This window comes from Crassostrea angulata, chromosome 2 (genome assembly GCF_025612915.1).
Source record: "Crassostrea angulata isolate pt1a10 chromosome 2, ASM2561291v2, whole genome shotgun sequence".
Classification (NCBI taxonomy): Eukaryota; Metazoa; Mollusca; class Bivalvia; order Ostreida; family Ostreidae; genus Magallana; species Magallana angulata.
Genome location: NC_069112.1, coordinates 16,672,634 through 16,687,758, shown reverse-complemented (window position 1 = coordinate 16,687,758; position 15,125 = coordinate 16,672,634). Strand labels below are relative to the sequence as shown.

The 15,125-nt window shown below is 30.9% G+C and overlaps 1 protein-coding gene across 1 annotated transcript in view; it reads left to right on the top strand.

Annotated features, from left to right (window-relative positions):
- Positions 1-2,030: 2,030 nt before the first annotated feature.
- The window catches only part of LOC128171076 (uncharacterized), a 31,137-nt gene continuing 18,042 nt past the window's right edge, over positions 2,031-15,125 (top strand). The window contains exons 1-10 of the mRNA XM_052836831.1: positions 2,031-2,217; positions 2,425-3,229; positions 3,405-3,710; positions 4,475-4,747; positions 6,076-6,381; positions 6,508-6,792; positions 10,509-10,790; positions 12,046-12,102; positions 14,663-14,785; positions 14,875-15,087. Coding sequence (XP_052692791.1) covers positions 2,629-3,229; positions 3,405-3,710; positions 4,475-4,747; positions 6,076-6,381; positions 6,508-6,792; positions 10,509-10,790; positions 12,046-12,102; positions 14,663-14,785; positions 14,875-15,087 — 2,446 coding nt within the window. The 5' untranslated portion in view covers positions 2,031-2,217; positions 2,425-2,628. The remainder of the gene's footprint in view (positions 2,218-2,424; positions 3,230-3,404; positions 3,711-4,474; positions 4,748-6,075; positions 6,382-6,507; positions 6,793-10,508; positions 10,791-12,045; positions 12,103-14,662; positions 14,786-14,874; positions 15,088-15,125) is intronic.

Here is a 15,125-nt window from a genome sequence, read left to right as displayed (position 1 = left end):
TCGTGAAGGTACATACAAACAGCGCCCGTTTCTAATTTACAATTTGTTTATTTATTTATGTGTCGAATCGTTCGTTGATTGAATTATTCTGTTTTAAACGGCTGAAATCTTTAAATGAAGCAATAAATATAAATCAATTATTTGTGTACTTATTTATCGCTGTATTGTGTAACCTAAAATTTTCACAGTAACTGCATACTTACGCCGTTTTTGGATTGTTAAAAACGTGGCGTGCATCAATATTCTTCACCACCGTTTTGTTAATATATACCATTGAATAAATAGTGCCTGTTTGGGTGAGTGACAGTTGATATTGACACCCCCGAGAAAATCATTGTCAAGGAATGTTTTAATTTTAAAGAACACTTTACTGCTTTTATTTTCACTATTCAATTGCATTATTTCAAACGCATACATGACTTCTTTAGGAATGAAGGGAAAAACAAACGACATATTTTAGTACAGACTGTAGTCATTAAAAGACCCCCTCCCCCCCCCCCAATTTTTTGCAATATATTATTAGGGACGTGCGGTGCTCTAGAGTATATTTTAAATTCTACGGATTAAATTTTGATTTAAATGATGTTTCTGGTGTGTAAAATAAGTTTATTTCCACCTTTACGCACGGGTTCTTTTCTCGTTTTGTTGTCGCTCACATTTTGGAGTTCCGAATGAAAATGAATGAAAACGGACTGCACAATAAGTGAACGATGAACGAATGGTGAGCGCAAAGTGAACGCTTTGTGAACGCACAGTGAGCGCGCGGTGAGCACTTTTTGAACGGTGAGTGCGAACGGAGCGGAGCAGAGAGCGCAAGTGAACCTACGTTGAACTGGGTAAAAATCAATTAGGCACTTGGTGAACTTGGCACTTCGTAAACTCGGCAGTTGGTAAATTCGGCATCTGAAACTGGTTAATTCGGTACTTTATAATTGTACATTGCTTTAAACTAATGAAAGCAATTTTTTGGTTTGCCATTTGCTATAAAAATTTCTTTAAAATAAACTCACTGTAAGCTCATTGTGCGCGCACGATGAACACATTGAAAAATGAAAAAGTAAAACGTTTCCAGAACTGTTGTAGTCTGCTAGTATATCTGTCTTTTTACACCTTTGTTCTATTCTGACATTTCCTTTCATTATTTTTTGCAACACAAATGATTAACGTTAAACAAAAATAAAAATACAGCTCAAAATGGTAAATTTTTCATAAAAATTAAACCAATGCAATAAGAAATACAATACAAAGAAACTGTCAGCGATCACTGTCACATTCCATGTTTTATAATATTTTGTATTGTTTTTGATAAACACAAAATATCACACATTTCTCTCCATAGGTTTGCAATAATGAACTGTTATCAACGGAAACATCTCGTTCATTCAGACATTAAGTTACTATCAACCTAATGGAATAGTCGTTTAATTGAGATTTGTAAGTTGCGTTAGAAATAATTGGCCATTTTGTTTTCACGCCTGCTCCATAAAAAATTAATGAAACACATCTCTGTTTTTATTCGTAGAAATAAGCCTAATCATTAAAAAGTTATTTCTGAAAAATAAAACGAATACGCAAGCTAGAAATGATCATAAGAACATAACAATTATAAGGTTTAAAAATGTTAAAAGTGGAGTATTACAATTTTATTACAAACCCCAAAGATCTTAAACAATATATAAACAAAATAAAACTTGTCCCGTTTAAGATATTGTGTATTAGGTAAATAGACCCAAACATATGCAAACCCCCGCCTTACACAGTAAAAACGAGATATTTTTATTCGAGTTTTTAAGCTTTACATTTTTCTGTTTGTGTCGTTTTCCTTTTTTAAATATCGGTTTTATGTCGAACGTAATGTAAGAACGAATGTAAGATAACAACTCCAAATAATTGGTTTCTCTTTATAATTTTAAAAAGGAATATTGTACATGACATATAAGGCTATAGTTTTATGGGTTTGTCTCTTTTTAATTTCTAAAAATAACGTCGAACGTGACAGCACAAGGTCAGAGCTGTATAAACACTCTGCCCCGCGAACATCTTTACCTGTTCCGGGTATATCTGGTATGATGTCTCTCCGAGTCAAAACGCCTGCTGGTTTCAATGTTTTAAACTTTGTTGTTATTTGCTGCCGTGATAAAAAAGTATTATGTGGAAATAACAACTAAAGTAAAGATTTACCAATGGAATCTAAGGGAATACTACTGTTATTGAAATGTAAGTTAAATAACGATAAATGTACTTTCGGTTTGACAGAATTTTTTGATAATAACATACTCTGATACAATTAAGTCGTTGTAATTTAATAAATAGATACATGTGCTTTGATATCATAGGCAATGACTTTTATTTACATCATTTTATCATCTGTGCACTGTATGTCTATAATAATCAGAGAGTCTAATGATAGTTTTTTTTGTTTAGAAAATTTGGAAGCTATAAAACGCTTGAATAATCCCACAAAAGAGATTCACTCAGGCTGTTACTATATAGAAGGGAGGATAGAACATAAACTCAATCGAAAATAAAAATTGTCGTAGGATTCATGAACAACGTTAACAGCAAAAAGTATTTTCCATATTACTTGAAAGATGAGAACAAATACAAAGTTAATATTTTAATTTAACAATGGCATCTTTATGTTCATCAAATGAAAAACATAACTTTAATTGCGTTATAATTGCATGTGTGGATTTCATAAAGCTACCTCTTAAAGACATTTTAGCTAGTCGCATTAAACCTGTGAACCTTTATAAAGAAATAGATTCATGCCCATCACTTAAGTTGAATGGACAATGTTGTCTACGTTCTGATCAGCGGAAAGTTTGTTTCATTCAGCCACCTGATTTACCTAATTACGCTGATTTTGATGCTAGTTTGCTTTACAAGCTCATAAGGAATTTATGCCCCTCTCTGAAGCCAACACAAGGATGGGGAAAGGAACCAAATCCAGCCGATACGGATATTGGGGATGACATAGAGCGCCTGAGGTTGTTTAGAAACATCTACTTTGCCCATGCTTCTTCTGCAGCAATTTCTGATACCGCGTTTAAAGATTTGTGGAAGAATTTAAAGTCCGTCACTGGCAGATTTCAGTTAAGAATTGGACACTGTGGAAATTATGAAGAAGAGTTGATAAAGATTGAACGCACTAAATTTACGCATGATCATTTGCAACATTACAAACTGCTTTTGGAAGCATTTGTGAGATTATCACCAGAAGATGAAGGTTTGTGAAATATATAACAAAAGATATATATATATATATATATATATATATATATATATATATATATATATATATATATATATATATATATATATATATATATATATGAACTTAAAAATTGCTTTAATAAATTATAGCAGTCTCAACTGTTGCTTATTGTGTGTTATTTTATCAGATGAACCAGACATTTTGATAAAAGGCGAAGAGGAAGTAACCTGTGGAGATTCTGCAAGTTTTGAAGCAGAAATAAAACCAGAAAATATAGGAGACTGGTTAATTACTTGGCGGAAACGTATTGGAAATGACATAAAATGTATTGACACCAGTATGGAGAAATACAGGGGTAGTAGCACCAGAAAACTGGTCATACAATCAGTGTGTAAAGAGGATCAAGGGGAATACCGGGCCATTCTTTCACGTTCATCAAATGGAATCAAGTACAAACAATCAAAAAACACCATTTGTTTACGGGTTTTGGGAGGTATTATGCACGGTGAAACGCTTTAAAGGGGCATAGTCACAACTTTGGTCAATTTTTTTTTCCCGATTTTAATGTTAACAAGGCTTCAAGTAAAGCATTTTTAACGGGCAACTAAAGTTTGAGTGTCAGTCGCTGAGTAATAAGCATGTTACAGAGCTTACAATTCTTTGCCATGTAAACAATGCTTTTGTTTACATTTTGAATGTTGAAGTAAAAATTCCAGTATTAGATCTAATATAAATATGCTAAACGTTAGGAACTAAAAACAATCAGATTTAAAATGAATTTTTATTGCTTTATTAAATCTAGGTAAACAAAAACAAGACAAAACATTTTTTACATGACAAAGAATTGTGAGCTCTGTATCTTGCTTTTAACTCTACGACTGATTCTCAATTATTAATGTAAATAATAAAAACAGGAAAACAGAATTCCCCCAAAATTGTGGTGATGCCCCTTTCTAGTTTTATCAGGCTTGTTAATTGCTTACAGTCTGACACGCCTGCTTAATATATGAAACTGCATCTCGATTATAAGAGATAGTTAAAGTAATTTAATTATTACAAAAACTGAGTGAACAATATATTTATTCTTGAGCTCGAGAAAAATAATCAAAAGTAAATGTAATTTGAGTTTTTTTTTTACTAAAGTAAAATACCGACCATTTCGTAAAATGAGAAAGCATAAACAAAAACTAAAGTGTAAATGAATACCTGGTGACTAGTTGAAAAATAATGCATTTTTAATTGTTATCTTCATTATAGATCTACCACTTATAAAGGATCTACAAGTTACAACAGGAAAACACTGCATTAATTTACTTTGCAGTTATGAAGTTTTAGGACGTTCACCTAAAGTATCTCGTATAGCATGGAGTAAGAATGGAGAAATTTTAGATGAAAGGGTCATTTCCTTTGCTGAGAGCATTATTTCTGAAAGTTGTTATAAAATAACGTCACCTTCTAACGAAGAGAAAGGGAAATACTCCTGCACGATAACTAATGCTGTGGGATCGGTATCAGAAGAAATTACGTTAGGTAATGTTAATTTATTACGTTATTTTATTTTTGTTCCAGTCAACATTCTGAGCATGGTATACCTTTTTAAAAAGCCAAATTAGAACATTAAACATATATGCATTTTCACAGAAATAAAGCTTATGCTGAAATATCAACTAATAACAGTGAAGATTTGCTTGGTGCAATGTACTTCATTTATTATTTCAACAAAATGCAATGCCAATGTATATTTTTAAATGTCGATAACATTTTCTAAATTGTAAAATTCTAACAATTGCGTCTGATAAAAACCCCTAAAAATATCGGTACTTTATATTTTATTACCGAAACACGGAAGTTTAATATTAGTATCTTTGAAAAAGAAGGTAAATCAGGGATCTAAAACGACGTTAGATAGATATATCATATATACAAATAAACATTGATATCAATCTGAATGAAAACAGCGTTCAAATTGCCTGCTCATCTTGAAACGATGACGTTAAAAATAACCACTTAAAGCTTAAAAACTTACATGTTATAAGTTAACTACATTGAACAAAACATGCAGTTAAGTAAAATAAAGTTGAATCAACGAGAAAACAATATATAAACCATTTATTTATTCCCTACATCATTCCTGTATAGATAGATAATGACAAACTATTGTTACTACCTACCGACTTCCAAATAAATACATATGGATAGGTATCTTTTCTTTAATATACTTATTGCTGCAAAGTTCATGAATAGAGTTTACATAGAGTTTATATGGTCAGATATTTATCCATGAACTAATGTTGATGAAGTCAAGAAAGGGTTAGGTTTAAACTAATGTGGTATTTATCATGCTATGTATACTTACTTCCTAATCCCTACCAGAAGCAGTAGAAGTACCACCTGAAGTAGTTGTAAAAGCAAAGGCCATAAAATGTAATAATGTATGGTGTAAAGTAGAAGAGTTTTATTATAGTGTTCCATAGTTTATGTATATTTTGATAAACGCGATAAAAAGACTCATGAAGACTGATTTTTTTGTACAATCTCACGTGGTTTGTTAACGGTGTTGACTGACATAATATTAAAACAAACAATGTCATTAATAAAGTTTGAATTTCTCATGTCACACAATATCATTTTTCATTTCAATGCTTTTTAAATATATATAGTGTTTTCTGCATTGATATTAACTGCCCTTGTACAATACCGGTATGTCACTGTAAACCAATAGGTTAAAAAACTGCTGTTGAAACTGTGAAAAAAATATATGGCAGCCAGTTATGATCATTTGACATATTGAATCAAATTTTCGAATTTCGTTTAATCTAAACATTAAATCGTACTTTTTTACATTAACACTTTTTCAGATGTTCCAAGTGTTGAAATTGAAACAGATCCCAAGGTTTGTTTTGGTTCTAAAACAACTTTTAGATCTAAAGTTTCATCAATTCCATCCCCAAAGAAAGTAGAGTGGCAGACAAGCAAAGATGAAACGGATTACCATTGCATTGATATAGAAGACCCTAAATATTATGGGAGTAATGCCACTCCTGAATGTCCTTTACTTGTCATTCCGAAGACAACGTTTGACGACAAGCTATATTATCGACTTGTAGTTTTGAATAAAATTGGAGGTGGTATCAGCAACACAGTGAAAATCAATGTCACAGGAAGTATGATTTTATTTTCATGGTATAAATCGTTAACTGAACGAATATTAACTATCTATCTGAACATGTGTATGATGATGTACAAATGATGTTCTTGTATGCATCTAACAGTACAATTTATCAATACAGATCTTCCAAACATCTCGACAATTCAAGAAACAAACATAAAGAATAAATTTGTAAAACTGATTGGGAATATTTTTCTGGATGACGATTCACCGGGTCTTCTTGAGGTGTTTTGGACAAAGAATGGAAAGAAGATAGATATTAAAGGAAGTGGTGGGAGATTATCAGAGGTTACCATTGACGACCCATCGCTGATCATCAAAGAAGTATGTCATCACGATGCTGGTCCTTACCAACTTACGGCTACTAACGCCGTCGGACCAACTAAGAGTGACGAAATTGTTCTTGGTAATATCAAAACTTTTTTCACGACATCTTCAAAAGCTGATGAATTAAGATTTTCCTTATATAAAAATCAGAGAATTACAAATAAATCAAATTGTGTAACAGTTTGTTTAATAAATGTAACAGTTAAAGCAAACTCCACTATGGTGTATATTCCTTTTACCACTTGGATAAATAAGTTAACAAAAATCAGATTTAAAGTGGCATGGCCACAATTTTGGTTAAAATTTATTACCAATTTTTATGTTTACAAGACATTTTTAACAGACAATTAAAGTTTTAGTGTCATTCGTTGAGTTAAAAGCGAGCAACAGAGCTTACAATACTTTGCTATGTAAACAAAGCATTTGTTTACATTTTGAATGTTGAAGTGAAAATTCAAGTTTTAGACCTAAAATGAATGTGTCAGACGTTAGAAACTGTTAATCATGCTGAAACTGAATAAGAATATACGAATCAGCTTAAAAAAATACTTTTTACTGGTAAATGTATAATGAACCTGTGTTAACAAAAACAAAACACGATCCTTGTTAACATGACAAAGAATTGTGAAGCCTTGCTTTTTATTTAACGACTTACCCTCAAATTTCATTTGATCATTAGAAATGCAATTCTAAAGTATTGTAAATAATAACAGAAAACTAGAATTCGTGACTATGCCCCTTAAATGTCAATAAACAACTTTAAAAAAACATATTCGAAATCAGTATTTTGGTTGAATCAAATATTATATTTACTAGATGATACCCCGCGGAAGCGCGGGAATGATCACATCACATATTATTATAATATTATGCTTCATATTGATAAAATGTTGATCATGTTGATAATTTTTTTTTCATTTTTGTATACATTTTGTCAATTTTTTTTCATATTCCAATTTTTTTAAAATCAAAATATACAACAAACTGCATTGTTGGATATTTAGAGGAGCGGACAGGGATGAAAAGTCTAAACTGAAATGGGTAATATATACATTAAATGTACGCGGCCTTAATCCGGTTTGTTGCAGCTGACTTTAAGAAATAAACTTTTTTTATTCTACATGTATTTATTTCAAACCATTGAATTGTTATTTAATGTCCCTCTCTCTGAATTTGGTTCTTTAGGTCAATTTTCAATATAATATCTGTTACTATTGCAAAAAAGAATTTCAGATAAAAAAAAACAATTTGGAGGGGGCGGGGGCATCTCCATTCCCCATTAAACTTTCCCGTTTATGCATACATTATTTACCCATACAGTATAGCAATCCCGAGAAGTTTGACAGTATATAGCAGGCACATAGCATCATTTTTGAAAGTGGGGGGCCAAACACGTAAAAAATACTTTTAACTTTAATTCAACTGTTTATTTCATTATTTTCAATTCAATTTTTTTACATGGTCCCATAAAAGTGGGGGACCAACTCCATGTTAATTCAATTTTTTGTATGTAAAATTAAGAAACATTAAGAAAAATATTTTCTGCGCAAAAAGTTTGTGGGGGGGGGGGGGCCCTTCTGATGCTACGTGCCTGTATAGACGTACATGTAGAATACAATTATCTGTTCATTACTGTTAAAGGTGTACAACCAATTTGTCTATGTATAAAAATGTATGAAATTACAACACACTAGGTATTGCATTATTATCCATGTGCATACATATTTTATTCCAAAGTTGTCAGATTTAAAGTAGCTGGTCAAAGCCGATGGTTAAATCGCTATACACTTTCCGCCATTAAGTCAGCCCGTTTCTAGGCACCCTGTTCTGGAAAGTTCATTCCATTAGTACTAAAATCGCATGAATTGTTCCATTTTATTTATGAACTTTTTGTATTAATCAAAGTCCGATCCAAGGTATCTGCCCGCGATGCATGATGAATTCGCCCCACACTTTTCGTTAATTAGTCAATCCGCGTTCTTGGTTACCCCGTTCTGCATATGGAGAAATGATGTACATTTTACTAATTTGCATAGCGGCCATATTGTTATCACAATGGCGATTTTCAGTACAATAGAATATATTGAAAGGAATGAGAAAAATCAAAAATCTTAAAAGATAAGTATTTCGGAAATATTTTCTCCTCATTTGGTTTTGTCATTTACTACATCCGGGATCGGAATGTGCCTGCTTTGTTTACATTAGATATTGAGATGGCGGTTCCTTTTGAATCGGAATAATCGAAGCGAGGCGTTGTAGGAATAAAGTGTGTTTTAGTGATGAAAGACGTCATGAAGGGATTCTAGAATTTTTTTTAAAATACGTGCCACTCATAGGTAAAGATGTTCCTTATATATTTACAAAGTTTACATTGCACACTAATTGTGTCAGAAATCTTGACTCAATTAAAAAAAAATCTTGTCGGTTCCTTTTTACTCCCAATATAGCATTTTTCAAGATTTTTTTAGTAAGCTTTCGGACTTGCAGCTAGGCATTTAGGATTTATATTATAAATCATTAGGCATATATTGCATATTTTTATTTAAGGATTATCATATAAATTGAATGAGATTTTTCAGGTTATATTTTAATTTTGTTTCAATCTGATTTGTTTAACTGTTTTTTTTATTTACTCATGTTAGCTGGTATAGTCCTATTTTTAGATAATCTAATGATTGAATAGGGATTCAAAAATAATTTGAAGTGTGAATCACTGATTATAGTGACAAAAACATACACATATAATCTATGCGTTGCCCTAACACGTGTTCTCATTCAAAAAATGAAAGCTTTGACCTAATTACATAAATTTCATACAAGGTATGTAATATTCATTCGCAGGGGATACAATTTGAAGACATGAATATTAATGAGAACAGTGTCACGTAGAATTTAGCTCATGAATAAAATGTATGTGAATTCTCCATATGAGTAAGTTCTATCCCATTCTCTCACCAGAGGTCGTGCTTTGCAAGTAAATGAGTATCAAAACTAAAAGCGCCCACTAAAGAAACGATTCGACTTATTTTAATTATTCACCATTTGTCAAATCTTAACTTTGATAATTCTCTAAATAGGCTCACAGTAAATATATTCACTCTGTACGTAATCATTCAATATAATTTCATTGCAAGTATAATTTTGATGGAGACTATCCCCGACTTGGATCCGCCAAAGCGTTTCCACCACTTTACTCTTATTATTGCTATTTGGGGCTTGTTTATCAAAAATAAAAGTAGACTTTTGATTAGATTTACAAAATAACTTATCAGTTAAAATTCAATTATACCTTACGGATATCATCACGTGTTAAAATACCAAAGATGTAAGCAAATACTCTGGTGCAGACATTTTGTAGTTAATTTGCAAAATGCCTTAATTTATAAGCATAGATATCCTTAGACTAATTTTGGGACTTTATTAACTTTTAAGATTATTGGTACTCGGTGCAACGGTGTACTAGGTGTATGGCGTTAGATATTTCTATTGGCAAAATTATAGTTATTTGCCCCAGTGTCATGCACTATACAACCATATGCTTAAGATTGTTTTTTCCTTTTGATAACGGTAAAGGTTTCCTAATCAGTAATCTTTGCTGTGGATTTGCTAAATAATCGTTGCATAAAAACAATGTTATGTAAAGTGCAGTGAAAAACACAACATACTTCATCGAGTTATTTGATTTCATTTTTTAAAACAAAGTATAACATCCGACCATAAATGCATGTAAATTGAAATTAAGGAAATTATTTAGCTGTCTCTTTTTAAGAACAACCAATCATTTTACATTACAAGATGCTCCAGATGTCTCTTTTGACAAGATTAATAAGGAAGATGGCAGTCAATGGTTTGTTGCGACGATTCAATCGATTCCAGCACCTTGTTTTGTACAGTGGAGCTTGAAAAGCATGAATGATGATATGTTCACACCAATAGATGTCAACTCTGAAGACTACAAGGGGACATTGAACACTCTTCCCCACCCTGTGTTGGTTGTGAAGAATTCAAATCAATTCGAAATTAACAGCTATCAAATAGAAGTTGCAAACTTTGTTGGAAGTACGATCAAAAACATAGGTAGGAAAATTTAAACGCGTATGTTTAAATGTTAATTGAATACTGCTTAAAGAGACATTACGGCGCTTCTAATCAAAATACCGACTTGAAAAAATATGCCTTTTCTACTTCTCCCAGGTAATAATTGTTCAAAGTTTTTTTTTTTTTTTTTTTTACAAATAACCACAGTTATTATTTTGTAAGCATGTATTTTTTCGTGTTTATCATGGGAGTTGCTACAACCTAAATTCATTTTAATTCGTAAATGAGGCCCTTTGAGGGGTTATTTGACATATTTATGTCTGTTCATTTCAAAATAAACCGAAATTGATAAATCATTTATAAATTATCAAGTAAGTGAGGATGTGTTCCGTTTAGAAAGTCCATTTAACGTTGTATACCATGATGACCGTACTCAGACGAAGATCTTGTAGTTTTTAACACGCGTCAATGACTGTCAATCAAAGTCCACGTGGTACTTCCGGTTTGTACGACCCTTAAATTTCCGGAAACTCATAATAACATTAATTATGTGAAAGGGATTTTTTTGTATTTGAATTTATATTCTATTTTATTTATATTTGATTATTACAATCAACGTCATTTCTTATCTCCTAACGATACAATAGGTAAATCTAAAGTTATTTACACATATGTTTTCAGCTGTACTGTCTCTTTAACTTTTGTTAAAGTGTATGGGAATGGGTAGCCGATATTGATATATTTATTTTCTTCCGCCACCAAGGTTGATATGATAACTCCAAGGCCGAAATCTTTGTTTGCATGAATTGTAGTTCAACACGTAAATGGATTAATACAATTTTTTAATGGTGATCTATAATTAAACGTAAATGCATTTACATTTAAATACAAATATATAGTATATTAATTGCATAAAATGTAGTAAAATAACTCACTGTGTATATCAGCAATATTGAATATCACCATCAGTCAAGCTGACAGGTTACGAAGTTCTATATAACAGTCATCTTTCTTCGGGGGTGAGATGAAATAAATTTTCGAAGTTCGTGCTAAAAATATATTGCTCATTCTCAAAAACCAGAAAATTCCGTTTGGCACACTCTTTTATTTATCGATCCATCCGCCAAAGGCTATCCGTAGATCACTCTTACTACAATCATACTACATGTATGAATGAATGCATAACTGAATAAATAAATGTGGGAATGAAAACAAACGAACAATGAGGAATGAAAATATAAAATGTAAGATAACTCAATGTTTATTTATAAATATATGTTTTTGCTTTTCACAGATGATCAAACTCCACAGATACAAAATGATAAAGGTACACAAACAGGCATAGAAACAGGTTAGAAAACAAAATATGTCATTTGTGAATTTCAAAATATATTTGTTGTCATTTACAAAAAAAAAATTAAGAGTAAACAAAACAACTTACTAATGAAGCAAAGTTTTCTCTTCCAAACAAAAGAAAAAAAATCAACATTGGCAAATAAGTATGATAAAACAATTGTAAACTGTAAGAGGAAGCACATCAACATTTTGTTCTTTATCTAAAATGCTTACCATCTAATGAAAAACTGCAATTTAATCTCACAAATTGCTTGATTTATAACACTTAAGAACGTTGTTTACTCAGGGTTTGAGTTCTCGAATCCGGATTGCTAAAAAGTTCAATTTTATGAGTAAAATTTGTTTTAAATACAAAAAAAATTTATGAAATGAATTATTATTGACATAACAATCGATTTTTTTTTTTTTTTTTTTTTTTTTTTTTTTACAAAATTATGGAATTAGGCTAAAACGTTTTTAGCAAAACAGAGGAAATAAGGACTAAATTTTTCAGATTTTGTTTTCCACTGTAATATTTTTGGTAGTACTATAATATTTAAAGTTAAGATTTTATTTGCTAGTCAACATAATTTTGCATATTTTTTGTTGGTTTTATCTTGCCTTTTCGTATATAAAATACTATGGCACACACAACAAATATATTGAAAAATGCTTAAAAATGATAAAAGACACCATATCTCAAAATTTTGATCATTGACCTCATATAAATTTTCTGCAAGCAGAGAATGGTCAATATACTTAGTTTAATACTATAAATGTTAAAGCATTATCATCATTCAGTTTTTTGTTAAACTGAATCAAAAATGGGTAGTAATTTGAAAACTGATAGAGGAAATTCGGTCTAGAATATCTATAAAGATTGTGAATGAAAACTTAATGCTTTGTATCTATTTAATGTCTCTACCATTCATAAACTGTATTTCATTTGTTAAAGAGTAAAGCAATTTGTATTAACTTCACAATTAAGAAATTCTCAATCATAGTGTAAAATTTTTATGGATTTCTCTTACATTTTCAAAAAATATTCAATGGCCATTAACTCAAAATATAGGTCATTTATCAACTTTTATGAAAATGAAGAATAACACTACCATATAAAGTCTATAACACACAATAGTTGGTTTTTTATTATCATCAGTGGAATTTTTTTTCATTCTGAGTAAACGTTATCCTTAATTATAATCAGGAAGACTTTGCAGTTAATTGATATTTTTTTTCGAAATTTAGTGAGTTTCCCAATCTCATTATTAAATTGAATTTCAGAAATCGTCCAGAAACAAACAGAGGTCTGATAAATTGTCAATGGAGTTTTGCTAATCCTATGGCAATGAATATCTTTTTGCTGTTCTTAGATGATAAAAATCTTCATATCAACAATAATATAGGTACACAAAGAGATATGGTAACATGTGGTGAATAAGAAATGTGTTTTTTGTGTATTTTGTGGTTCATTTACTCATCTTAATTAAATGTTAATTAAATGATTTGGCTAATAAATGAGAATTTTTCCTGTTCAGAAAAAAAATGTTGAGATATGCAGATATACATATGGTAGAGCAAAAGTTAAGAACAGATATACTAAGGTCTTTGTTCTTTATCAGTTATATAAATAGCTAACTCTCGAATGATGAGTAGCAATTCAAGTTCATCCTTCCATTGATTCTAACACGTATTGAGTAGGAGTACGAACTCTTTCTTAATGGAATGTTTTAATATTTTGTGAGTTTTACAATCTAAATTAATTTCATTTGAAAGTGTCCTATGTTTTTGGTCAATTCAGCTTGATTGAAAAATATAAGAAATTGCTAAAAGCAAAACATTTGGTTTCACTCCAAATTCTACAAAACAAACGAACGCGTTTTGGACATCAAATAGCCTAAAGGATAAAAGATTTTCAGTGAAAACAAGTCGATGCATTGGATAAGAGATGAACTAACGACATCTGACTTTCAAAGGTTTTATTTCGGAATAAGGAGATGGAGCAAAAAAGAATACATTGAAGGGAACAAATTGAATGTTTTGAGCTAATTTGACATCAAGTGGTTAGAACTATTAAAAAAATGCAGAAGAAAGGCACAGGAAATATAGATTGTGTATTTTATATTTTGTCCATCTCTTGTCGTGACGTCTTGTTTTAGACGTTACCGTGTTACCCACTGACAAAACACACTACTTTCAAAATCAAGTAACAATTTTACCTTTCGGAACAAAACTTTACATATGAGCCAATATTATATGATGTTGCATAATTTGATGTGTTAGTTATGACTTGCATGAAAGACAGCGACATCGTTTATGTTTGTTTTGACTGGCTCTCGTACATTTATATGCATTGTTAATTTAATTTTTGTCGTATGATCATAAGAGATGATCGTTATCACTTGGGTTATCATCTGATGAATCTAGACAACTATAAAACTGTTTTATGGGCCCAATAAACATTTAAAAATATCTACGCTATCTTTGGTAAAAGAGATGGAATTCTAAAATCTATGTGTATACAAGTATTGTAAAATACATTTTTATTTTGATACATGTATTTGACTTTTAAAAAGGTGTGATGGAAAACCCATTATACAGGGAGCCAGGTCCAGGAATTAAGTTTTCTAAACTTAGCGATTATCTAGCAGAAAATTTTCCTCGTGAAAAACTCAAAAGGCTGAAAAATTTGCTACAGGGTAGGTCTTTTCCCACAATATCGATTTTAATTATACTAGTTAATTACAAGAAAACGACACTCATTGTAATATGTTCTTCTTTGTTGTAGCGTCAGGCAAGGTACAGAACATGACAAATTTGCAGTTAGCAAACTCTGCCTTGGAATGCTTTACAATTCTTCAAGATGAAATGCTTTTTAGCCCAAACGATGTTATTTTTATGCAGTTCCTTTGCAAAGAGATGGGCTGTAAAAAATTATATACACGATGCATAAAATATGCATCAAATAATAAAGCTCTGTGCTTTTTTGAAAGACCAGTAGGTAGGGATTGAGAATATAGAATTTAGAATATTTAATTC